Source organism: Pteropus alecto, unplaced genomic scaffold (genome assembly GCF_000325575.1).
Source record: "Pteropus alecto unplaced genomic scaffold, ASM32557v1 scaffold44, whole genome shotgun sequence".
Lineage (NCBI taxonomy): Eukaryota > Metazoa > Chordata > Mammalia > Chiroptera > Pteropodidae > Pteropus > Pteropus alecto.
The window spans coordinates 3528881-3555735 of NW_006436812.1; the positions used below are offsets into that span (position 1 = coordinate 3528881).

General features: G+C 44.2%; 1 protein-coding gene across 1 annotated transcript; it reads right to left on the reverse strand.

Moving 5' to 3' along the window:
- Window positions 1-50: 50 nt before the first annotated feature.
- On the reverse strand, window positions 51-25096 carry HMOX2 (heme oxygenase 2). The gene is made up of 6 exons (XM_006913864.3): window positions 24962-25096; window positions 4380-4506; window positions 3034-3151; window positions 2173-2664; window positions 1114-1240; window positions 51-1024 (listed from the first exon to the last, which is right to left on the reverse strand). Exons 2-6 carry the CDS (start codon window positions 4463-4465, stop codon window positions 897-899), a joined length of 951 nt encoding a protein of 316 aa, XP_006913926.1. The 5' UTR covers window positions 4466-4506; window positions 24962-25096; the 3' UTR covers window positions 51-896.
- Between the last annotated feature and the right edge of the window lie 1759 nt (window positions 25097-26855).

Genomic DNA, 26855 nt, shown 5'->3' on the forward strand with positions numbered 1-26855 from the left:
TGAAGAAAATTCCCATTTAACTCCTTCATGAGTGAAACTTTCACAAATCCTTAACATGTGAAACATTAATAGATTCCTATTAATAAAAATATTTAAGTTCACACTTCTATTTTAGACAATGAATTATTATATAATACAAGTACATGGTTTTTTATCCTTATTTGTGAAGTAACTTGCAGTGTTGGGAGCATAGGAACAGCAGGAAGGGTCTGTCAGGGACTAGTGAGAAGGATGACATCCATGCCAGGAAGAAGGGAGGCAGCTGTCAGTGTCCACTTTGACTGCTGGAGCATTAACACAGGTCAGAGGATATAGACCATGGCTGGACACACCCCTCTCACAGGTTTCTGCTAGAGGGGGATGAGGACTACCTGGCCAGGACAGAGCTTCCTGGGCTTCAGAGGCAGGGTGCCAGCTTGGCTTCTGTCCCCCCGCCCCTAGGAGAAGCCCCAAAGTAGAGCAGGGGCATCTGGGGAGGGCTCTTCCTTCCCAGAATTACGGCAGCCTGGCCTTGCTGGCCACTCCACGCCCAGCAAGGAAAAGATATCCATCTAAGTGCTGACACAACAAGAAGAATGAAGAGAATGAGCCTCAAGGTGAGAGAGATGTGGGCAGAGCTGGAGCTGGTTCCACAGGCCCAGGCTGGTGGGCTAAGCTGCAGGGGTGCTCCCAGGCTGGTGGGGGCTGCAGGGAGGGGTAGCCACCCCGCTCAGCATCTTGCCCGTAGAGGATGCTAACAGGCAGAAGCTTTAGCGTCTGGCTTTTATTGGTTTCTTGTTTTCTCAAACCCAGCATTAAGAAAAAGTCACCTGAGGTGTTGGTTTCATCATGGGTAGAGGTGGGGGTGGGCCAGCAGTCACTGGGGAGGAGAGCGCCAATGTGGTGTGATGAGTCCTTCACATGTAGTACCAGGCCAAGAGGCCAGCAGCCAGGGCCACACTGGTGGCCAGAATGAACTGGAAGCTGGGCTTGCTCAGCATAGCCAGGGCTGTTCGGAAGGGGCAGATGCTGCCCTCCAGGGCACCTGTGTGGCAGCACCAACAAGACATGGCATCAGTGGGGGACACCAACACACCTGCCCTGGAAGGGGAGCTTGGAACAGACAAGACCTACCTTTGTCTTGTTTAGCAGCGTAGTAGGGGCACTGGTGCACATCTCCTTTCCCATTGTGCACAGGGAGCCCATCCTCCAGGATTTCTTTGGCCAGCAAGGTGCCAGCCTGGTCCAGTTCATTGAATATCTGCAGGAGCAGAGGATCAACACCGTTACTGGACTGCATACACTCTGCTTTCTAAGAAAAACCTTTCTCTTCCCCTGTGCAAAGGGAGCTGGAGTAGGTGAGGCTTGCTTAGGGGTACAAACCAGCAAAGCAGCAGCCACACCAACATGGTGCTTCTCCCTAGCACAAGCTCTGGAAGTGTGGCCGCACCTGTGCTGCTGCCCAGTGGATCTTCCCTGGGCACTGACCACACACACAGCCCACAACTGAAAACTATTGGCACGGATGTGAGAGCAAGAGTGCTGCCCAAAAACACTCTGACCACTGGTACTTCACTTCCAGCCACTGAGTATTTTTAGCAAAAACAATAGTAAAAAGAATGTGGAAGGATGAGGCCCCAGCAGGACTGACCCATCTTAAGCGGCCCCCAGAGGCCTGCTGACATCAGACTGGAGGGCTGATGGGCCTGTGGTCAGACTCCCCCCATGGCCACTTTCCAGGTACTGATGGCTGGCCTGGGTTCTGGAGACATGATCAGCCTCCCCAGCCTCAGCCCCATCTAAAGGGTACTTGTAAACTGAGTTATGCTCCTCACTCCTGTGTTCTCTCCCTGAACTTACCAAGCAGGACTTTTCATAGCAACCCTTGCTAAAAAGGAAGAACGTCATTCCTCAAAACCAGAATCCTGTGGTGAGAAAGAGGGGGACAGCTCCATTCTCCCCAAGCCCACTTCGCGCTGGGGCCTTGCCTTTCTCAAAACAGGATACACAGGCTGTCTATCAAACAAGGCGGAGCCATCACTGGCTTCATGCCCTCTGTGGCCTATTTGGTCCCTTAACTTTCTCTCGGGCAAGCTGCAGTTCATCTGTCCTAATGCACCGGTGCCTGTTTGGGGCAGCTCTAGATTGGCTCATGCTGTCAGAGGCCCCTTTCTGCCTAGCCCGCCGCAGTACCTGCATGTTGTATTCGAAGGCCTTGTTGGCCTCCTCCACGATCTTCTCTTTGGTCTTTGGGTTCAAGTCCAGGGCGTTCATCCTGGCCCGGTAGAACTGCTTGAACTGCTGCGCGTTGTCCACGTTCTCAAACAGGTAGAACTGGGTCCCTTCCCCTGTGCTGGGGAGTTTCAGGGCCCGCTGGGCCACCTTCTTAAGCACTTGGCCCCCTGAGAGGTCCCCCATGTAACGAGTGTAGGCATGGGCCACCAGCAACTCAGGCTCGTGCTGCCCCACATAGTGGATCCGTTCCACATATTTTCGGGTGGCCTCAGAGCACTTCACTTGCTTCTCCCAGTCCTCACCAAAGAAATACTCCATGTCCTTGGTCAGCGCCTCCTTCCGATGCAGCTCCATGGGGAAGTACAAGGGGGCGAAGGCTGGGTGGTCCTTGTTGCTATCCATTTCCTCCTCGAGGGCTGAGTATGTGAAGTAAAGTGCAGTAGTGGCCAGCTGTTGAGAGTGATAGGGGAGGCCATGGGAAAGGGCTGTGGGCCTTGTATGGCAGCTCCTGAGCATACCGCATCTGAGCAGCTAGCGACAAAGGCTCAAGCAGCAAGCAACGCCTCCTTCCAACCCCTAAAGGCCCATTTTTTACAGTAAATTATTTCACACACCCAGCAAACTCATTTCTTAAAGGAATGACATAGTGAATTCTTTGGAATGTGGATACTTTTGCTTTCTTTACATCACTGTGTTATTCCATTAAAGCTATGAAAACCACAGCACGTCGAGTGGAGTGTAAGAAAGGCCTAGCTTCCCCCTCGGTGCTCATGGGACTAAGGCCCCCAACCTGACCCCATCCATGACTGAAGCACAAACCTTAAACAGCTCCTTCCTGATGTTGCCTTTTAAGAAGTCCTTGACAAACTGGGTGTTTTCTGCTCGGTCATGTGCTTCCTTGGTCCCTTCTTTCAGAAGCTCGGAGAGGTCAGCCATTCTGTGGAGAGACGGGGTATGTGTGTGCATGTGTGCAGGTATGAATTAACCCTCCCAGCTCCAGAGTATCTGCTTGCTGAGCGAGAGGCAGGGGCTGCTCAGAAACTCAATTCCAGCATAGATGTAGGGTCTTGCCAGGGAGCACAGGGCAGGCAGACATAACTGTGCCCCAAAAACTTGGGTGACATGTGCGATGACTGGCTTACTCCTCAACAGTGTCCCTGAACCACCCAAATGAACGATGCTTTGCTTCTCTGGCCACCTAGTGCCCAAAGAAACACACGCCTCTAATCTAAGCACAGCATTTGCCAGCTTCCCCAGGGAAGGGCCAGCCTTTTTGGAACATGTCCTCTAGAATCCATGCCATTGTGAAGGACTGACTCTGGATCTCCTGGGATGGCCTTGCTATTGTCCTCCCACCTTGGACTCACATCCTCTTCAGGATGACATGTGGTTGGGCCCAAATCTAGGATGAGAATGAGAAAGGCAGAGGCCGGGGAGGTTGGAGCCAGGACCTACACTGTATATGCTTAACAAAATTACAGGATGGAGCTGTACCACTAGATGCCAGACAAGGCAGAGAATGCATGACCCTAATGGCAGTGGCACTGTGCAATGGCTCATATGTGTCCACACAGTCAGTCCATCTGCTAGAGTGAGAAAAACTTGACCTCTTATAGCCCAGCCTCTGCTGGATTTAGGAGATTAGTTCGTATCACCCACGTGCAGAGAATCATTTAATATTAGCAGTTATTTCAAGATATAATAAAAGAACTTTGCAATGAGAGGATAATGATGAAAAACAGGCCCCGGTAACTTGAGACTTAGAGTGAACTGGCCCTACACAGTAAGAAAACACCCTGAAGTTGGAGTTGCTCCCATATTCTAATGGGTAGAAGACACTGGAAAAGGCACAAGCTTCACCCGATTGCCCTTTCTGACCCCAGATGATAAAACGCTCAGGGTTTTAAGAAGAAAAAAGGACCAAGAATGCTGTCAAATTCTGTTACTCAGCACCCCTAGTGGGGCCTGTCTTACCTCCCTGAAGCCACACAGGGAGAGTGCTGAGCAGCCCATGGTGCTCTCTGCTGTCCCAACCAGTCATTCTGGGGGCCACAGCAGCACAGCTCCTGACTGCACCCCAGTGCCTCCAGCACACACAGCCAAGTGTACTGGGCATAGCAGGCCCTGGGCCCACCTGACTCAACAGGGCCAGCCCCATCGCTCACCTGGTATGGTTTTCTCTTTCTGGGGTCCTTGAGCTCTTTTTCTCTGACTCATCCACCCCCTCTGAGGTCTCCAGTTCCACTGACATCGTTGCCGAGTGTGATTCTTGCTGCTCTTACTCCTCTGGTCCTGTAGAGACAGAAGGAGCCAGTGATGTGGCACCCACAACAGTTACTTCCCCAAATGCCTGCTGACTCTGTCCTCCTCTGAGCCAGGTAACTGAGGAGTCACCCACATGCCTCAGGGGTGTTTTCTTTAGAAATAAAGCTCTGCCATTACTAGGACTATATCTGAATATGGACAGAATTTGATTAGGGACAGCAGACTAGGTAACAGCACTATACTGATGTTGAACTTGCTGTTTTTTATAATTGTACTATGATTATGTAAGAGAATTGTACTGTCCTTGTTTTAGGAAGTACATACTGAGGTATTCAAAAGTAAAGGGGCATACCATCTGCAACTTATTGTCAAATGGTTCAGAAAATGTGTGTGTGCACATATATACATGAGGAGGAGGAAAGGAGGGATAGAGAACATACACAAGTAAAGCAAATGAGGCAAAATGCTGATGGCAAATCTGGATAAAAGATACACAAGAGTCCTTTGTACTATTCTTACAACTTTTCTGTATGTTTAAAATTATATCAAAATTAAAAGTTACCTAAAACATAAAATGACATCATATAAAGCTTTAAAAAGGGGGTGGGGAGGGGCGCGACAGCACAGCAGCTCTGACCTGGCAACAAGTGCATCTGCAGCCAGCTTGTCCTAGCTGTTAAAGGCAGGGTGGCCTTGTGCAGAGGGCAGCAGAGCAGGGTACTAACTGGATTGTTAAGTCAGGCTGTTGCGAGCAGCTACGCTTTAAAGCGGAGCAGCTTGAAAGGCACCTGACAACCTGCATCAGCTACACTGAGTCATCAAGCAAGCAGACTGTCCCCAACCTACTCCAGACTCTGCTGCGCTGAAGGAAATAAAACAAGTTGGCCAATCAGTTCCCACTGCCTGCTGCCAGGGCTGAGCCTGTCAGCCAGGTAAATATGGTCCCACAACACGACAAGCTCATCACCCCTGGAGGCCTTCACTCCGCTATTGGAAAGGGGCAGCCCATCCGGGGACTTGCCAGATAAACAGCAGCAGCGCAGTTGTATCAACGACTAATGAAGTAGCTCACACAACCAGAGCTACCAACACTGGGGCCAAATCAAGCCAAGGAAAGAAGAGACCTTCATTTTCTACCTTCACCAGTATCTATTTACTAAGCATTTTCTATGTGCTCCACCCAGAAACAGCTGTCAAGGGGAGCAAAGAAGTGTACAAAATGTTCCTTCAAAGGTATAAAAAAGAAAATAAAAACTAACCTGTCTCCCCCCACAGATATAACCACTGTTAATGTGTTGGTACACATCCTTTCTGAATTTTCTCTAGGTATATACTTACATCTTTGTTATCTTTTGGGATATTACAATGGTTTGCTCAGCATGATCTTTCTGAATCTTCTCTTGCCTTTGGATTTAGCACCAATACAATCGGATTAATGATAGGAAATATTAAGTGAGGACATGGATGGTAAGGCTTTTAGCACAGTGCCTGCCACATGGTAAACACTTAGTAAATACTAGATAGGACTGTCTGTAACTGTTTTTTGATTGAGGCTTACTGATGTTCTCCAAGAATACTTAGCAAATAAATAGCAAAAAGTAAAATAAACCACACAGAAAAAGACATGCATGGTATCACTTATATGTAGAATACATAAAAAAAAAAAGGTGGAAATCATAAAAAACAGTACAGCAGTGGTTGCCAGGACCTTGGGGTGGGGGCACTAGGGAATGGTTGGTAAAAGGGTACAAATTTTTGGTTATAAAACAAAGTTTGAGGATCTAATGAAGAGCATGGTGACTATAGTTGATAATACTACTGTGCTACTGTGCAGTAGCACAACTGAAATTTACTAGGAGATCTTAAGTATTCTCACCATAAACAAATATGTGAGATAGATGTGTTAATTAACCCGAATGTGGGAATCTTTTCACAATATATGTGTATATCAAATCCTTACATTGTATACTTTAAATATATTACAGTTTTGTCAATTATACCTCAAAAAAGCTGAAAAACAGGAAAGAAATAGAATATATAGAAAATGCAACCTTCTCTTGACTCCATGTCAGATATACTCCCCTCTCCAGTAATGCTAATGAACTGTATGGTGCATTAAGTCCAAAATACAAAGGTATGCAGTCGTCATATGGAGAGATGAGTATTCAGATTTCCTGGAAAAGGAGGGCTTATCCAGGATCCTCAACAACACACAGGATATGGGGTGAGGGAAAGGAAGGGCCTCTGGATCAAAGAAAAATATGAACAAAGTAGAAATAGGACAGACCACAGAGATGGCATAAAACTGCCCAGCTATGCATCCTTTCACCAAGAGACCAAGGTAGACTTTGCCAGCTGAAGAATAAGCCCACATCGGCTTGTCCATGCTGACCTTGAAAGACTTTTAGGAACATCTGAGCTCCAACTTTTGGGGCTCCAGAGAGCTAAGATCTGCCCCCAGCCACTCAGCACTCAGGTTGCAGAGAGAAGAGGTACTGGAATAGGAGCTCTGGGCTGCCCAGAGGAGGGAAAGATGTAGTGAACGGTCCTAGAGCCTCTAGACATGTGGCAGGACCGGTCTTGGCCATGCTCAGGACACACCCCAGGCGCCTGACGATCGTGGCCCCCATGCTGTGTACAGGTGAAACTAAATATAGGCAAAGACAAGAACAAGTGTACTCTGGTTGCCTAGATTATCAATTGAGGTAACTTAGGTAAACTTCCCGCACCTAATTCTGAGGCTGCACAACTGCAACTATGTGTGTGTGATTCAATCTGATCATTAGCTTTTATTTGCCAATAACTACGCTCTGGGAGGATGAAGTCTTGCTCAAGCAACAAGGCCTTTTATTCTCTTAAAAATACCAAAAGGGGAAGGGAAAGTGGCTTCCACATGTGCCACCTTGGCATTTCCTTTTTCTCAGCAGCAGTTTGTGTCAGTGTCCCCTCAGGCACACTCTCCACCTACCCTCTTCAACCTCAGTCCTACCTGATAGCCCCCACTTTCATCCTCCCAGCTCACAGCGGGCCCAACTCTGGCCCCAGGGGCAGGGTCACAGCTGTATGTTTCTCTGTTGGAGCTACAAGGCCCAGAAAAAAATAGGTTCTCACAAAAACTTGAGTAAAAAATCCAAAGTTAAGAAGGGAGGTGGACAGGCAGGAAAGTAAGGGTCTCATGCATACTGTCAACAACACTGAGTTTTAAAAAACCACACTGAAAACTAATCTGCTTTCCACTACTTCAACAGTTTTCAAACTCAAAACATGATTTAATAATTTTGCTTTGAAGGAACATAGATACCAGCTTATCGCACCCAGCAGCAAGCATACTGAATCCTTAACAAGGGCTTTGTGCAGCGGGTAGGAGAACATTCTTAGGAAGGCTCAGCACATTCAACTACACAGGCTGGATGCCAGGGTGCCCTCTGTCCATCCCTGTGGCCTGGTTACTGTTCCTCATGGGAATGGCCACATAGTGTGGCATTCAGAAACCACCTTGCAACATTAGAAACAATTCACTCCATTCTCTGAAAAGCTACGAGTCCACACTTAGTCTTGCTGACCTCTACACTCGAATCTTTTTTTTCTTTGCGGGAACCACTGGAATCCCTAGAAAATTGGAGGCCAAATTATAAATGTAGAAACTTTCAACAAGAAGCTGCCCCGCGTGCCAACAAAAACAACAAAAAAGATCCCAAAAGATTCTACTCTGGGAAATACGCTTCCAGAAGTATTAATAGTAATCTGCACCAAAATAATAAATTGCCATACATAACATTACAACACAATACAGAGTAGGAGTGCTCAAAGGACAGTAAACAATGGAAGCCTGGCACAGCTGTGACAACTTGATGATGGACTGCATCCATAAAAGATAAAGTCTATATAAACTTATTTGTTTAAAAAAGGACCCAAAACACTGACTACAACTATGTGCAAAAGTATGTAAGTATACTGACAATGACAAGAAGGAATTTGGAAAGCTATAAATGTTATTGTTGGACTTTTTAACCATTGGCTCCTTTTATATAAAGTGGTTCAATCTTTATGAAAAGAGGGGTGGGGCATGGGAGATGGGGAGAGATAGAGAGGAATTGGTTAAGGCAAACCAACTAAGACCTTGCACTGCACTAATTAATCAACAGGAAGTTCCCTAGGCCCTCCCTTTATTTGCTCTTACAATTCCAGAAGGCTTGATCTGCCCTCTCTCTCTTACTTCTAGAAAGTAAAATCTACCTCCACAACTCCATAATTCCTGCACTCCTAGCTGTTCATCTGATCACTACTGGTTTGCACTCTCACACCTGATCTGATAGAAGTGACAAGATCCCAAATCACCAATGTTCCTTCCAACAGATCCAGAACACTCATTTGAAAGCCTTTGCCTCTGATAAATTGCAGGCTCAAGGCACTAGGGCTTCTAAAAGAACAGACATGTTCTAAGATGTTCAATCCTCTTCCATGGAAACTCATGTCCAGCAAATCTCAGGAAATCATTTAACTTAGTGTATGGTTGCCTGATGGAAACAATCTAAGGACTACATTATCACTCATTCCCCATCTGGTGATCCAAAAAGGCACAATAAAGACTTCATCTATAACATTTCTCTTTTTTTCATTCTTGTTCTTTTTCTTTACCTTGTAAAACTGAAGGAAGGGAACAGGTTGTTGACCCTGGCCAACGTTATAGAGAAAGATGAAGAAAGGAAAGGCAGGGTGACCAGCTCCCCAGAATTAGAACAACCCCCTCTTCCTCTACCTGGCTCTGGAATTAAGACACTCCACAGTGATCTGCTACTGCGCCTCATCAAATGCCCATTAACATGAGCCAGTGTTGTTATCCCATGTGCACAGAGGAGGAAACAGCCAGAGGGTAAACAAGTGGCTGCTTAGACTCCTGCACTGGGTCTGCTGGAGCTCCCTCCCCACTGAATGGCTTGGGGTTGGGCATCGGGAGTCCCTGTCCCTGCCTGCTTCCCTAGAAGGCTGTTAGCGGCTCAGAATCCACCCCTGTATAGAGCTGGCATCACATTAATAAGAGGTGATTATTCTTTGGCTTCCACAAGTACCCTTATCTTGTTTCCCTAGTTAAACCAGAAGCTTCCTACAGGAAAGATCATCAAGACTCCCTCAGTTGAGTAAAAAATCCAAAGAGTCCAATACCATGTCCAAATCACAGCCCAGCACCCTGGAGTCACCAACCTCAGCTATAATTGCTGCAGACACAATTATAACAAATGGAATGCCTACTGAGAAAGCTTGCTAAATGAGGGGGAGGGATGTGAATAAGAAAACATTGATTAAATTCTAAAATACCAAGTAAAATAATAAAAATTTCAATTGGGTACTATGCTTCTCACCTTTATGAAAGCTAGTTTTCTTTCGTCAGCTCTGACTCCCTTCCTCCCTCCCTTCCCTCCTTCTTTCCTTCCTTCCTTCCTCCCTTCTTCCTTTTCCCTCTCTCCCTCTCCACCGCCCGCCTCTCTTGTGGTCTGGACTTTCTAACCAATGACTTGTTTATATTTCCCATGCCTCTGAGCTGGCTCAGGCCACTCACCCCTCAGGACCCCCTGGGCTAGCTCCTGCATTACCCACCTATGCTGTGTTTTCTCTGTTGCTCCCTGGAGTCTATTGCTCCTCTCCCTGGGCACCACAAGGCCCAGGGTCTCCCCTGCAGTCCCTGCTCTCAGCTTCTCTCTCCACATCAGAACTGCATGCTGGCTCCCCGGTGCCTCTCTAAACCCTCCACACATGCCCAGTTACACACCCGCTAACCCTGGCCCAGCAGTCTGCCTTCATCAGGCTCTGTGCTCCTTTTCTTAGCCAGTATTGGAGGTAATGAGGCCTCTGGTTTCTCCTGTCTGAAGGCAGGCCTCTGGTCATTGATGCAGCTTCCTTCCCACAGCCCATGGTGTGTGTGTGTGTGTGTGTGTGTGTGTGTGTGTGTGTGTGTGTGTGCATGTGTTTTCACTTGTCACCAAATGATCAGCATTCAATGAAACGCTTCTTGTGTGTGTTCTCCATTCTTTCAGCTGAACAAACACCTTTCAGTTGTATACATCTTTGTCTATGCTCTCATCCCACTCACTTATACTGTGATATTCAGGAGGGTTGCAGCTCAAAAATGATGTATTACCTCTCATGGAAACCATGTGTAATATGTGCCCCATAAATGTTTTTAGTGATAAAACACACAAGAATCCCAAACTCTCCCTTTCCTGGATTATAGGATCTGTTCCTTCACTTTATAGTTCCTAAAGGCTTTTCACTTTTAAGTGAGAATACATGTTCCTATTTAACAATACCATAACCAGGCCAAGTCAATTCTTAATGGTGTCATATACTCCCATCAGGCCTCAGCAAATATAAACAAAAGGTTGCCTACACATCGCTCAAGTTCTGTTCTGAATATCTGTCTATAGAAAGAAATTCTAACGTCCTACTTATAACTCTATGTATGATCTGGGGAAGAGAATGGTGGGGCTACTGTGGAGGGAGTAGAAGGGAGGAAGCCAGGGGCAGGAAGACACATCTCTCTTCACAGCCTCCAAATATCTCTGGCTCTTTCCATTTTTTCACCTGTAAAATGGAATGAATACCTACCCAGTGTTCTGATACAAGACCATCAGGAAGATCAAATAAGACAATAACTATGAAACCACTTTAAAACTAATGTTAAGCTATACAGACATTATAAAAGGAACTAAGGACGAGCCCAGAGCTGTTGCTGGCTGGTCTGCCCTAGGAGGCACTCTTGGTGAGCTTCTCAGGCCTTGCCAGGACACAGAGAAACTCTCAATGGGGGAAAGGCCCTAGTTCTGGATGCAGCATGGAGAAGAACTTGTTTGAAATCCAGCACTTTTTAAGGGTACACTCCATACCAAGGACCAGTTTTACATCCTTCCAGTGAACAGGTTTGCTGTCTGCCTTAGGGAACTGCTGCTCCTAGGCCTCAAGGAGGCTGGAATTGGGTGTTAGGGGGTGGACCTGTCAGTTTACTAGGGCCACTTCTGGGCTCCAGCTTACTGTTGATTATTGCTACAGACCCAGGTCACCTTAGGGAATGGAAAGGCAGCTGGGCCCTGCACAAAGGGGCATGATCTTCAGAGCCAGAAAGAACTGGGTTTGAGATCTGGAGTCTCAATGCTTAGTAGCTCCGTGGATGTAGGTAAGTCATAACCTCTGGAAAGGCTATGTTTCTGCAACCATAAAACAGGGCAACAAAACTCTCTGTTCCACATTCTCAGGTATGCTATGAGGACTAAATAAGCTAACATGTATAATAAGTGTCTCATGAAATGTAATACTGCCTCAAATGCTGTTGATCTTCTATTGAGAAAGTTGTTGGCGAAAATAAGCAGCTGGGTGATTATGAAACACTGAGGGAGAATGTGAAAACCTGACTCCACAGATAATTCTGAGCACATCACACTTGAGAACTTCTGACTCAGCCCTCATCCTCTGGCAGCATCAGGAAATGGGAATATCTGCTCTTTCTGAGGTCAGACATGTGACCACTGCAGCTAGAAAATCCACACTGTAAATGCTGCTCAGTGCTAGGTAGGCCGGATGTTGGGAGCAATGGATAGGGTGAATTGGCTCTACCTCAACAAAGCACGTGATAAAAGAGGCCTCTCAAAACCCTGAGAAAACAACATCATCTGTGTCAACAGCTTCTGACTTTATAGAATAAATGGCCTGAGGTCTCTGAACTCTGGTGCTGCCACTCCTCAGGAAATCTTATACACAAGCTTCAAATGACCCTTTCATTTTAATCACTGGGTGAATTCAATCCCACAGTTCATTGAATGGATGACTATTAACCTCTTGATAAAGAGCAAGTTCAGACAAGGAGTCCTGGAAATGGGAACTTTAAGAACACAGCTCTTGTGTCACACTTACTAAACACACACTTGCACATTTGAGCAACAAGTGATCAGAAAGCAAAACGACTGCTAAATAGTCTAAGGGCACTAGCCTCTTGGTAACCTCAAAAACTGACTTTGCTCAGGAAGTCCAAGACTTCTCTGGCAGGCTTTTCTTACTGGGGAGGGGAGTGTACTCATCTCTGGCACACTCAAATACGACTGAGCATTCAAAAGACACTGGGATGAAAACCTGAAACATGGAAACCAGGAGTCTACTGCTGCTGGTGCCGAAGACAAGTCCTGGTAAAGAGTACTTGCTACTTGAAATTAAATAAATTCTAAGACCTGCCCTGTTCCCTGAGTGACACTCCACCTTATATGAGAGGTCTGGGTTTCAGGGCAAGAAGATGAATACTCTGTAGTCGCACAGGAAGCACCTGGGAACTGGAGGCTGAAGCGCTGACTGTTTTCTAAAATGGTCTGGCTAGAATTTTATAAGAAAAAAGTCTAGGCATCAGACATCCCACAAGGCTGGCTATAACAGAGGAAATGCTGCCAAAACCATGTGTCACCCTAAGCTACCAACAAGCAAAGATTATTCCAACTTTGGAACAATCTTAAAAGCATGTGTTCTGTGGACTAAGTAGAATAAGTCATATTTCCTTTCACTCAAGTGCAACTACTGTTACCTGTGGTTTCAGCTTCTCTCATAAATGATAACTTTGGATAGCATTTGGGGGTGGAGAGGAAAAGTGGGTGATTACAATACTTCTGACAAATTTCCATTTTGGAAAACTCAGAAGTGCTATTGGTTTCTAGGTGCTCTCTTCTCTACAAACAGGCTCAAACAGGTTCGATGGAGTCTTAGCAGCATCCCCACAGGGGGCAGAAGGCCCTCAAGTTCACCCAGGAGAGGGTGGAGCAGAGGAAGAGTGCCAGACTTTTGTCAGGCACAACCCTGGGCACACCAAGCTAAGCCACTTTCAAGCAGGTACCCACTGACCATGAGGAAACTAAGACAGGGAGAATCAGTACTATAGCCAAGGTCACTCAGAGACTTAACAGTCAAGTTGAGACCAAACCCAAGTCCTTCTGAATGCAAGGTGATACCTCCTGTGTCCCTAGCTAACAAGCGTATGAGATGAGTATGATGTCACCACAGACTTCTAGAAACATGGAAAGCAAGGCTGTGCTACACTGAATTTACCTGTTCAGTGGAGGGGTTTTCTAAACCACGGAGTGTCATTTGGGTTTTTATGTATGAAAAGTGAGCTGAATCCTATGAGTTCTGAGAAGCAAATGCTTAGCCTCCCATTTGAAGATTTAGAAGCTGCTGCTGCCCATCCCTACGACAGTTACCTTGGCTTGCTCAGATGGATTACTCGCCTAATGGAGAAGATTGTTTCCTGGCAAGCCCTGTTTTTGTTGACTTAACAGGGCAGGCCAAGGCTGGAGATGTTGGTCCCAAAGGGGGCATGGCACCCCACCACCACTTGGTACCTGAGGGGAAGCAATCAGACCTGGTGAAGCCAGAGGCTCCGGGGCATCCCTACACAAGGGGAGGTCACAATTAGGTCTGCAATCTCTATAGTACCCATTGCCATAGTAACTACAGAGAAAAGGAAGATCAAGTTTCAAGAATCTGAAAGCGTGTCCTCCATGTGGTGAGTGTTTAAAATCTCTTCAGTCCCATTTGTCAACTGAAAATATATTCTGTCTTGAAAACAACAGTGCGATGGATAGGAAGTATGTCAACACCAACTTCTTGTAGCAACTCCACAGGCCAAAGCATTGGTCAATCTAACTAGGTAGCTCCTACATCTCACTTTGGACCCATTAGGGATCTTAACATGTTTCCACAGGCCTACAAAGTGAGGTTATTATTCCCAGGCTTTTTCACAATGGTTACCTAGATTCTGGCAGTGGGAGTGGGTGCAGAGGGACTAGGGGCAAGGAAACAAGCCCAGACCAAAAACATGTAATTCCAAGAGGCTGGCCCCATCCTGCACAGGCTTGTGTCCGTGGCAGCAGCAGCTACTGGGCTTTCTCAGTTGTTTGTGTGTTTGTTTTTTTTATTAACAAATTATATACCTGGCAACACTCTTCAAAACCCGCACTTAAAAGGTAGAAAAATCAAAGTGGCAGAAGATTACTTAGCAAAATGCCCTTAAACTCTCTTTTCAGATACTCTAGCTCTTCAATGAAGCCTTCTAAGATGGAATGAAGAAATAACAGATCATCATGTTACTCTGCCTGGTCTGCCTGTGAAATTTCCACAGCCATGTACTTTACTTTCCTTAGCAGTATGAAATTCCCAGGGCACAGCCTCCCCATGCAATAGCTGCTGGTAGTAACTTCATGTCTGTATAAGTGCCATGTGTGACTATTAACTTAGATACAAATGCAGGTCTTTGTATTTTAGTATACATCCTATGACATGGAGACTGAACTGCTCCATCTGAAAGTTTCTAGAAAATAGGTTCAATAAGTCTAATAGCAGGCACATGCACAGAAGTCCTTTCTGCATAGCACAATGTCAATGTGCTGATGTGACACTGAAGGAGTTGAAGCAATGACTGAACTGCATGATGATCTCTAGAGCCAACCTGTGGTAGGCACGCAACAAATGCTACTTGAACTAAGCCGAGCCAAGAGAAAATCCACTGGCCACACACAGGGCTGAGCAGCAGCACAAGGATGTAGTTAAAGCACAGGCTTTTGTCAGGTACAACTCTGGTTCTTCTGCATACCAGCTGGGTGGCCTTGGACCAGACACTTAACCTCTCAGTCTCAGTTTCTTCATCTGCAAGGAAGGTAACAACTCTGCGAGGTAGGTATGAAAATTAAATGATAAATTACTTAAAAAACTGACATGTTATATGATGCTGATTAATACACTAAAGAAAGGGTCACTTAAAGTTTAAAGTTAACAAACGTTCCCATGTACTTTTAGACAAGAAATGGAAATACCCTTGTCTCTATGAAAAGCCTTACAGGCAATCAAATCTATACTGGGGTCACACACTTTAAGCTGAAGGCTCACTACGAAGATCCTCTGTTTTCATTCTGATAACAAGAAAAAAAAAAGAAAGAAAAACCTTCAAATTTCTAACAAAATAAATTTTGCAAAGGACCTAAAAGAATATCATCATAGTTCAAACTCTTTCAAAGAGATTCTGAACAAGAGTTAGGTGAAGTTTCCTTCATGCTACATGTTTTATTTCTTTAGAGCAGCTCATCACCATAAATAAAGGATTAAATAACTGATAATTTTACTTGATACCGTGATAAACCTGATTTGCATTTGTATCTCATGACAATCAATCCCCAACCCAGTGGTTCTCAGCTGGGGCCATTGTGCCCTCCAGGGGATATTTGGCAACGTCTAGAGATACATTTGGTTGTCACGACTGGGGAGTGGGGCCTGCTACTAGTATCTAGTGTGGGTAGATGCCAGGGATACTGCTCAACATCTCACAATGCACAGAAAGTACAAGCAGAAGTGCATACACCCACCACCACCACCACAAACAATTACCCAGCTCAAAATGTCAATAGCACTGAGGCTGAGAAACCCTGCTCACAACACAGAAGCAGTGCTAAGGTAGTTCAAAAAAGGACAAGAGTCTAATACTGTATTTATCCCTTCATCAGTTTACAGAGACTAGGTGAAATTTGGGCACTATTCTTCACACTGTCTGTCACACCTTTATCAAATATACTTTACACAGATTTGGGGAGAAACTGAATTTCCACCAGAAAACAGAAGAAGCTGTTAGTAAGTGAGGCAACTTGGCACTCTCCACAAATGACAATGAAAAGGGTCACAGTACCTTCCTGGGAATAGGACTGATTTGTATTTGAATCACTAGGAGGCAAAACCTTTAAAGCAAGCTCAGTAACGAAGCCAGGCAGAGGTAAAGCCCCTGAGAGAAATGTATTTACTAACTTCTTTGTAGAATAGAGAAAAAACTGGGAGAAATCTCATTATTGTTAACTGACGAGTAGGCTAAGAATCAAGTTTGCACTAGCTAGCTATATTATATGACTTCCCTGGAGCTCTAACTTTCTCATTTGTAAAATGAGAGGCACTTCTCAGTGAGCTGCAGGGAGGATGGCATTTAACAGAAGGCAGAGCAGGAAAGGCTGTGGGCTTCCCCCGCCCATTTCCGCCAGAGCAGCGCTCCTATTCCTTGCTATACTTCCTCCAAAAATGAGGTTGTGCTGCATCTAAAAATAAGGTCTATAAAACAATGAGCGTGATGATGCTGGGGGCCTGGTATTACACTGAGAGCTACCTAAGCAAGCCTTTTATGATCTATTATAGCACTTGTGCCTTGTTACAGTATTTACTTGTTTACAGGTATTTTCCCGATAACAGCTCATTTATCTTTGTTTCCTACTGCCCAACACAGGGCACCAACCTAATCAGTCACTCAGTATGCTGAGTGACTGAATGATTTCCAGAATGCAAGGTATTCTCAAAGAGCAGATGACAAAGAAGATAGTTAAAAGTGAATCCCAGAAATAAGAAAAATGGCTGGCTAGTAAGGAAGCATTTTTGAGCAGCATTTTTACTAAAAAAATTGCTGCTGACGGGGATTAGTGAGTGAGACTGGCCTGTGGAGGGGACCAAGCATGTGATGCTTTGCGCTCAAATAACTTACTGTTTCATATTTGAAGAAGAAATGTCGCATTGCACTGATTTTACACCGGCTTCCTACATTCCACAGATAAAGCTACTGAGAACACACCTTTTAGATTTTAAGGACTTTGAAAGCCTGATTAGGAGCAGAACTGCTCCCTTAACCTCCTCTTTTTTTTTTCTTTTAAAGAAATGGATAAGCAAAAATTTAAGTCAAAGTAACAAAGGCTTGCCATCATTCTTCCACCCCATGCAAGCGCAAACTACCTGATACTTCCTGATGTTTGCCTCTGTGAAAAATCCTTATTCCCTCAGCTGGCTTTAGAGAAGGGATTCACAGAAGCAGCATGCTCTTCTTGTTTGTTACTCTAGGGAAGGGGTAAACCCAAAGAAGGCAATAGCTGCACAATCTCATAACAAGCCCACATCCTTACTCTCAGCACATTTTGCAGGAAATATACTAACGCATTAGGTTATCATTATCTCAAGGAGAAAAAGCAAAATGCTACAGTGATCACGATTTACTGGGAAAAAAAAGGCCACTGTAAAATTGAATAACTTCAATTCCATGAGGAAGCTCCCACAAACTACATGAATTAAAGTAGTGCTCATACTCCCAAGAGGTCCCCAGAATTGGTCAAAGATCAATGTCTCTATTAATAATTATCAAGAAGAAATTCAAATAACCCAGGACGTCTACTGTCCACTAAGGACATGATTAGGCAATAATGAATGAACAACTTTAGGAAAAAAGAAGGTAAACAAAGTGAGGAGGGTGACGAACAGTTTATAGGCCAAGAAAAGCAGCGAATCAGGGCTCCTAGGGCTCCTAGAGGTATGCTCAACCACACCCTACTCAGAAGGCCAACACATAAAGCAAGTACAGTGAGTGGAGCATCCACAGTTAAAGTGGTGGGGGAGGGCCGGAGACTTGGGAACTCAGCTCCTCTGGTACCCTTCGGAACTCTGTGCTCAGCCTAGTTTGATGGCTGTGGTCTAGGGGAGCTAAGATACTCACTTTGAAACAGACAGCTTCCACTTCCTGCTGCATGTGCTAAATGACAGCAGCTCTAAGACAGACTCTTAGGCCTATGTGTCCAAAGCAGCAGAGGGAAGCTGGTCTTGGATTAGCCACTGTTCCTGGACCTGCCCAGGTTTTTCTAGCTGCTGGGCCAGGGCTCCATATACTCTTTCACACTTTGTTTCCAATAGCCCAGCAGCTTCTTGAAAACACCCTGACCTTCCAAAAAGCCTTTGGTATCACTCTCACTTAGATCTCTGTATCAGCCACAATTAGACTGTTAAGATCCATGGGGACATACCTGGAGCCTCACCCACACTAGTCAGTGAGGTTGTTTAGTTGCCCCATTCCTGGGAACCAAATTAGAACAACACCATGTGTATGCAGGAACACGCTGTCTTTTGCACAAGCATGTCTCATGACAGTTGTTGTTTGGTAAAAGACTACTTGTCTACAAAGGAATCCTAGGGTTTCTGTCTCTCATCTTCCACTCAAATACCTCCTCATCTGAAAACACAAATGCAGAGAAGTGTACTTCTGAAGATGGGTAGGAAAGGTATTTGCTAGAACAGAATAATCATTAGCCTTTTTTTGGTGGCAAATCCTTCTGAAGGCTTCAGACTCTCCCCAGGACAACCACATATTTTAAAAAAAAAAAAATGTTGTCGATGCCATTCCAGAGCAACCACAGGCCCCTAGAGTTCAACCGTGGACCCAGAATTCTGGTTAAGAATCCCTATTCTAAAAGAGTCTCTTTATGACAGACGTTCTCTTTGTGGGTAATATGTTTTCAGTAAGACTCCTGAGCACTTATTAAAAAGAGGTAACCCCTTTCTTTGGCCTCCTTCCTTCTTTTCTCTTCCTACTCTGTTACCTAACCCCAGTAGGTCCATCGAGTTCTCCCATCTTTTCCATTTCTCAGCTATTCACTTCCCTGACCTCCCAGAATACTGAGCATCAGAATGACAATCATAAATCTTAAAAAGTGATTTTACTGTTTGATGTCCCCAATATGACTGCCAACTCCTAGTGAACAAGAACTGTGCTGGGTTTGCTGTTTTTGCACATCCTCTCATTGCCATTACTCTGAACACCAGAGGCAATATATGCTTTCCAAATGGGCAGATAGCACTGCTTCTTTGCCCTACTACCTTTAGGCATTTGCAGTTGAAAATTAACTTCTTTAAAATCTGAGCATATGCCCTGGAAAAGACAAATGCAAAGGCAAGAAAACATAACCTACAGCAGCTAGTTACCCCACTTTTGACTTTGTAAACACAAAAAGGTTTACAAAGCAGGACAAACATGACACTGAACACAGACACTTGGAAATTTTGCTGAGGTTGACAGAACCCAAGCACATGGTAGAGGAATAGAGTGTTTTAAGTTATTTCCTACTTAGTGGAATATCTATTACTAAGCAAAAAGGAGGCCTGAATCTCCCCTTGCCTTCCTGCAGAAAAAAAATCCAAGGGAGTGAAGATTTAGCGCCACTTCACTATGTCTGCTTTTCTCATCTGCCTTCAAACACTGCTTAGACACCTCTCCCAACCTACCCTCAATTTTGCTTACTGATTCTTTCTCTTCGCCTGCTCACCCTCCTCCAGAATGCCCTGGAAAGTTCCAAGTGATAACAGTTCTTCTGCAGTAGCCTGTAGTGGTCTTGCCAGAAAGAACAGGAGATCCAGTATCTAAGGAAGGGTATGGCTACACTTGTACACTTGACATGCTATATTATCATCAACATTTATACTGTTCATGGGTTCTGTGACTACAATGAAGCATCAGACCTTGTAACTTCAAGTAGCTTGAGAGAAAGTGAGAGCGAGCGAGACAGACAACACCACAAGGTGTACTATAGTAGAAATACAAATTGTGTGATACAGACAATACTGCTAAAGATACAGCCTTATGTTCCAGATTTTCCAGGACAGTTCTGATTCAAATATCCTGTCACAGCAATCAACTCCTTCAGTACACCTGGATGCTCAAACTATGGGTCTCAGTGTTTGGCATAAAAAATATGATCGTGACCATAACTGATGAAGCAGGCCAGCCAACTAGGTTAGCTAAAAGCATGATGGCAGATTGTTTAACCATGCTAGTGCTTTCCCACAGCCCTCAACTAATTGTGAGATTGAATACAATACAAGACAGTGAAACTTGAGTTTTCCTAGACTGAGAGAGCTCATTTTGAGAAAGGCAGGAAGCTGGGAGTATTTAGAAAAAGACAGGCAGGCAGAGTGCAAGACACCTGTCTCTGTTATGCCATTCTTCTCCAAAGCCCTTTTAAAGTCATTGAGAACTATAACAATAATTAGGCCTATGATACTCCTGGGAAGAAAACAAATCTATTTGTGTGACAAAAATTATTTTTTTTCCCCTAAGCAGAGAGAAGAAAATAGCTCCTTGCTTGGTCTCTGGCATACAAGCTGATGGCAGTTATTGCCATGCAACAATCACCCCTTTCTTTCCTCTTCTGCTGTCCCTTTTCCTCATGTATCCTACTCAATAACTTCTCTACCCTCTTGCCAGTCCACTCCCTCTTTTGTCCAGCCTGTACTTTAGAGAAGGTGGCCTCAAACAAGATTCACATTTGAAACTGTAAAAACACAGAGAACTAGGCCCAATCCCAAATTTGACAAAACAGAAAGGTTTGGAAACCCATCTTAGATCAATAAGCAGCATTCAAGACACCAAAGATTTTAAGGCTCATCAAGTATTAACCTCATTTTTCAGATACAGAAACTGCAGCTGAAAGTTTAAATGTGTTTCTCATGGTCATAAATAAACCACCACAAGTTCCTTTTTTTGGAGAAATAAACCATTTATTTTTCACTCTTTCTAATATAAATAAATATGTATGTATTTGGATACATACCCAAACATGTGAAACAAAATTATCTAGTGTTGAATAGCTGGCTGTGAGTGAAAAAATGGTTACAAATAGATTAATTAGCTTAATTTTGTACTTAACAATTCAATCATTTTGAAGTACAAACAAAACGTCAGTATATCTGTAAATTTTACAGATACTCAAGCTTACATTTGAAAAAAGAACCCTCCTCAACTTCATATCATTGAACAGCAAGAATACATGCACTCTGATGCAATTCCTACTCTATAAACAGATTAGACAGCCCTTGGATTACTATTTAAATATCTGCTTAAAATAAATATATCACATGGAGAAATGCATGTTTGCTAAAATTACATCAAAGTAATAGTAAAACCTGTTTGTTGATAAAAAGCTTCATGAATTTAACTGCTGCTTTAAAATACCTAAAGATTCAGAATATTGTCTTGTAAGGTATGAATATAGATGTGGTTGATATGACAACCCAGGAAGTGTTCTTGGCTCCATTTTAGTTGGCCAAAATTGCAATTAGGTGCAATCCTCTGATGGGCTGTTTGTGAATGGATTCCCTTGACAATAGCTATATACCTTTAAATTATCTATAGTAAATTCCAATAATCATTGTTATTCTTAAATGGAAAGACACTGGTCATTCAGAAAGGATTTCTTGCAAAATATATAAACCAATGTAACTGCATATTCTTTAATATATATAACATGGCTAGACCAGACCATCAGTTATGAGACTACTGTATTTCAGTACTGTGTCACATTTATTAGAAATTTAAAAAGAAAATTTCTGATAGACTCAACTGTCTTCATTAGTTGGCTTCCATTAGTAATACAATGGGAGACAACATCTTATGGTAAATAAATGGAGTCAATATGGAAAGGTAAACCATACAGTGAACAATATTACAGAGTACCTGAGTGGTCATCACAGCGAATTACTTTTCCAGTATGAAAAAAATGGAAGCACTTCCTTTCTGATTGGTGAACACGTGGAGATTTGAGGAGAGTGGTGCGCCTGGAGAGGGCATGGAAGTTCCACACCCACCCCCATAACATGCCATATACATCTCGCATCTCTTCCATTAGGCTGTTTCTGAAGTATATCCTTTTACAGTAAAGTGAAAATCTGTTTATACTTATGGATGGTTCCTTCCAAATACCCAGAAAGAGATTATATCTCAAGATGAAGGAGAGGTTGTGAGGAAAGAACAAGAAGCAACAGTGGACATAAACACCACATGTTGATACAAGCCAAGCTCCGTGACCCAACTTTACAGGTACCTGGAAATACTGTGTTTACAAGGGACTGCCAGGGTACTGCTGGAGTGTGCGTATGAAGGGTCCATGGGTTACTCCAGGGGCAGCCGGTTAGTCTGGGCAGGGAGTTTACCTGTCATCTTGTAAGCACAGTGCTCTAGGTGTATCAATTGCCCCTGTCGCTCCCAGCACTTAAACCATTGTTAAAAATGTCTGGCCAAGACAACACAGGGTCATGATGCCCATCACAATGTCTACAGTAGCATCCATCCTCCTCTTCCTGGAGAACAAAAGTGACAAATGGCATGTAGATGTCAACGGGCTGGAGCAGTGGGGGCCCACCAGGCACCCTTGGAAGTGACAACTTAAGCCTCCTTTGGAGACAATTCAAGTTCCTGGCAGCGTCCCCACCCTCACTTCACCACATACTTTGCAACCCAAAGTGTCTCGTTTACATATGTAAGGCATGATGGACCATTTCTTCCTCTTTTTTCTGAAAAAAAGTGGAAATAAAGGTTCTTGGTCTTTGTAGTTCTCCCGCCATTAAAAAAAAAAGAAGAAGAAGAAGAAGACAACGAAGACCTTGGTATAAGCAGTTATATTAACTGTTCTAATTAAAGATCTCTGCCTCCCCCGCCCTATGTGTGTGTGTGGATGGTGGCAAGAATTAATCAGTAATGGCACTGTTTCTCAGAAGCGCAGAAGTATCCCGAGAAATTATTCAGATTACAAGACAAAGCTTTTATCCTATGTTTTTGCACATATAAACTTAACAGATATAATAAATTAAAAGCAAATGACCTTCACTGTGTGGAACACACAAGAATTAACCCAGACTTCTTTAATCTCCCATTAACTATTATCAGAAAAAAAGAATACATTCAATGTCCTTAACTTTTTAGTTGACTTTGGCCAATAATATACAAGGAAGTAATTTATAGTTCCAGTTTTTTATCTCTTTTCTCTCTAAGTAGTTCCAAGCTGAATTCCACAGTTTTACACTGAAATAGATAAGTCTAATTTTCAAAAATGTCTTCCTTCTGGAGGAGTGATATTCCAGTTTTGGGTGTAATCCTGATCAGAGCACAACTATACTATGAAAAGCTTTCAAAGGAAAACCAAAAAAATAAGGTAGCCCAAAGGCCCCAGCTGTCCAGTTTTGCTTTTCAACAGTCTTGATGAGGGGTGACCCAAAGGCAATGAATCTTTACTTTCTGTAACTCATCTTCTCATTGGCATTGGCATTTCTAAAGTACCTCATACTCCTAACTCCAGTGACTCTCAGCATCTCACCTTACTAGACCAAGCAAAGGAAAAAAGCAAATCTAGTCAGATAATGGGGAAATCACAGATTTTCCTCTTCACATCCCTACATAGATTAAGTCACTCAATGAGTGTGTTTCTAAGGCCCCTTGAATTCCCACATCCTCACTAGTGTTCTGGCGTAGGCACTGTATTTGAAAACTTTCTCCAATTTTACCAAATAAACTTGTAAATATCCACTGAACTGTGAGCTCTTGGTAAGCCTGTGATGTTTTGTTTTGTGATGTTTCTTGGGAAAAAACTAATAAATAAAGCACAGATTTATTAATGTGTATTCCTTATGCCCCTCCTCAAAGAAAAACTAAAATTTTTAATATGAGAGTTAAAATTTTAATCAAAACACACTGGTTAACGCCATACCAGAAATTCAAATACACCTAACCAGTAAGCTCCTATTTCTTTCTACTTGAGGACAGTTTAGGGGGAGGGAGAAGATAGTTTAAATAACATAATCCATTTCCGTTCTCTAACTCTGTTTAGGAAGGAGCATTGGATCTAGAGGCAGATAACCAGGTTCAAGATCATTTGTGCCATCTTCTTGGTTGTGGGATGCAGGTTAATTCACTTAATCCCCATCTTATCATTAACCCCACTTACAAGTGGGAAAACTATCAACTAGCAGGATTTTGGAAGGGGCTGAGAGTGACAGGGTTTCCTGAACTGTAGAGCCCTATATGATATATATTTTTTAATCATACTTCATCTTGTCTGGTTCACAGAACCATAAACATAACACAATAAGGATGACAGCCACAGGCCACAACAACCAGTTCATTAGAATCAATTTAAATGGCATGAGAGACAGGCCGAGTGCAAAGCTCTGCAAGGCAGTCTTGGGAGCTCTTAAGGGGCAATTAATACACCTAGAGCACTGTGCTTACGAGATGACAGGTAAATTCCCTGCCCAGACTAACCGGCTGTCCCTGGAGTTGATCCCTCCCAGTCTGGCCCTCTGCACCACGGCGGCCGCGGGTCACTCATGAAGTCATGATAGTGACTCAAAGTGCCCTTCCACTAAGGTGAGTCAGGAAAGGAAGGGCAGAGCCACGGCCCAGCACAAGCTGCCACGCAGAGCACCCATCGCCGACGCTGAGGCAGGTCCGGGTCCCTGCGGGACGAAGGTGGACGGACGTGCCTGCTAGGCCGTCAAAGGCTGCAACTCCCGCCAGGAAGGCCAAGTCCACCAGCTAAGACTCCGGAGTCACCTCACCCAGGGCCCTCGCGAGGAAGGGCCCAACGGGGACCAACGCGAACGGGCCGCTTAGGCCTCCCTGGCCCTTGGAAACGTCGTTGACGAAACGGGGTTACCCCCATAACCAGCTCCCACTCTGCTCACCCGCTTTCGCTACCTCCCCCGCTTGGAGCCCGCCGGGTCTGCCTCAGACCGGCGCCGGAGGCGCCGCGGGCCGCCGCGGGCCGAACCCAGATACTGAAGGCCCGGGCTGGTCAAGGCCTGCTGAGGAGCCTAGGAAAGTATCGGGAGGGGGCCGACCACTCACCAGTCGCGGGTCCGCTTTGCCGTCGATCTGTAGCTCGCCTCCGCGCGCCCGTCGCTGACTCCCTCAAGAGCCGCCGCCGCCGCCGCCGCCGCCGCTGCCGCGGGAGGGCGCGAGGGCGGCCCAACGTGCGCACGCGTAAGGGGCGTGGCGTGCAGGTGACACGCCTCTGCGGCGGGCACGTGGCTCCTCTCCCTGGTGCCCAGGTCCGCGGAAGAAGTTGGGATGCTTCCAAATAAAGGTTAGTGTTAGTAAGAGCAGGTGATTATGAGGACGCCTCTGGACTACGCGCTTTTCTTGCCCAATGTCACCACCTCTTCAGACTCCACCTGCCCTTTTTGTTCTAGCCACACTGGCTTCCCGTCATTTCCTTAACCATCCGACTGGCTGCAGATTAAATGACTGACTGGAAATGTTTTGGCAAAGGTGTGGGAAATTTACGGTGTTTGTGGGAGTTATCAAATGTCCATGAAATAAATTCCAAACCTAAAGAAACATTTAAAGAGTTTATTAGAGCCAACGTTTGAGAGCAAGTCCCTGAAGCAAAATCTCGAAGGGTTGAGATAATGTTCAAAAGAATAGCAGTTTTGTGTAGTTAATTTTACACATTAGAATCAAAGGAGAGCACGTAAGAAAGGTTACGTGAAATCCACTGGTGGCAGATTAAGGAGAGAGAAAATAAAGCGGGAAAATCTCTAAGATTGGATTTAAAAAAGAGGGATGCATGTTCCTTTTACATTCGTGGGTGCAGGATAGTTAACATTTAGCATACATAGTTTACAGAGGTATAGATAATAATGAGGAATGTTGAGGTTGTCTCCCCCCATACTGGGATGTTTATCTTGGGAAGTCTGGAGAAGAGATCATTCTGACATTTTAAGTCTATTATTCTAGATGCACAAAAACAATGGACAGGGTAGAGATTAATCTATCATATAGGTCTTAGGATGTGTCTTCTCACCATAACTCTCTCAGGAATTTTTCATGATCAAAACATCCCGTGTGGTTACTTTCAGTAACTGAGTTTGTCAGGCTTGCCTAAGTAGTCCCTTTTTTGTTCATATAGAGAAAGGAGAGCAATTTGGCAAGATCTGGTAAAATTCAGAATGGGCATTCTCTTTGATCTAACAATTCCGCTTCTGGGTAGCTATTCTAGAAAAAACACTTGTAAGAACCCAAAGAGGCACAAACAAGGAATGTCATTGCAACATATACCAGGATACTCCATTGGGGTGAAAAACTTGAAACAATGTAAATGTCCATCAAAAGAGGAAGAAGTAGGGACTGACAGGGGGCACATCCATTCAATAGAGTTGTGTCCCATCAAAAAGGAAGGAGGTGTGAAAGGGGAAGGGATTAAGAAGTACAAATTGGTAGTTACAAAATACTCATGGGGATGTAAAGTATAGCATAAGAAATATAGTCAATAATATTGAAATAACTATGTATGGTGTCAGATGGGTAATAAATTTATTGGGGTGACCACTTTGTAAGTTCTATAAATGTCTAATCACTATGTTGTACACCTGAAACTAATATAATACTGTATGCCAACTGTATTTGAAAAATAAAAAAATTATTTTAAAAATGCTATTAGAACAAAACAAACAAACAAAAGGAAGATCAGACACCACATGAGGGAGGACCTTAAGTAGAAGGAGAAAAAGCAAGTTGTAAAAAAATACAAAAATATATTCTGTAGTTTGTAAACTTAACACACACAAAAAAAACAAATATTGAACCTTAATGTGCATGCTGAAGTGTCCAGGGGTGAAGGGTACTGATATCTGCAACTTATTTGAAATAAGATAGTTAATGGATAGATATCTCATAAAGCATATAGCAAAATATTAAGTATTGAAGAATCTAGGTGGTAAGTATATGGGTGTTCACTATA

Bases quoted from the DNA above. Each gene is read 5' to 3' on its own strand.
- HMOX2 (XM_006913864.3), bottom strand. From the start codon at position 4,465: ATGTCAGTGGAACTGGAGACCTCAGAGGGGGTGGATGAGTCAGAGAAA. The intron at 3,152-4,379 runs GTGAGCGATGGG...GTCTCTCCACAG, and splicing joins GAAAGAGAAAACCATACCAG to AATGGCTGACCTCTCCGAGC. The intron at 1,241-2,172 runs GTACTGCGGCGG...CTGCTCCTGCAG, and splicing joins CCTTCGAATACAACATGCAG to ATATTCAATGAACTGGACCA.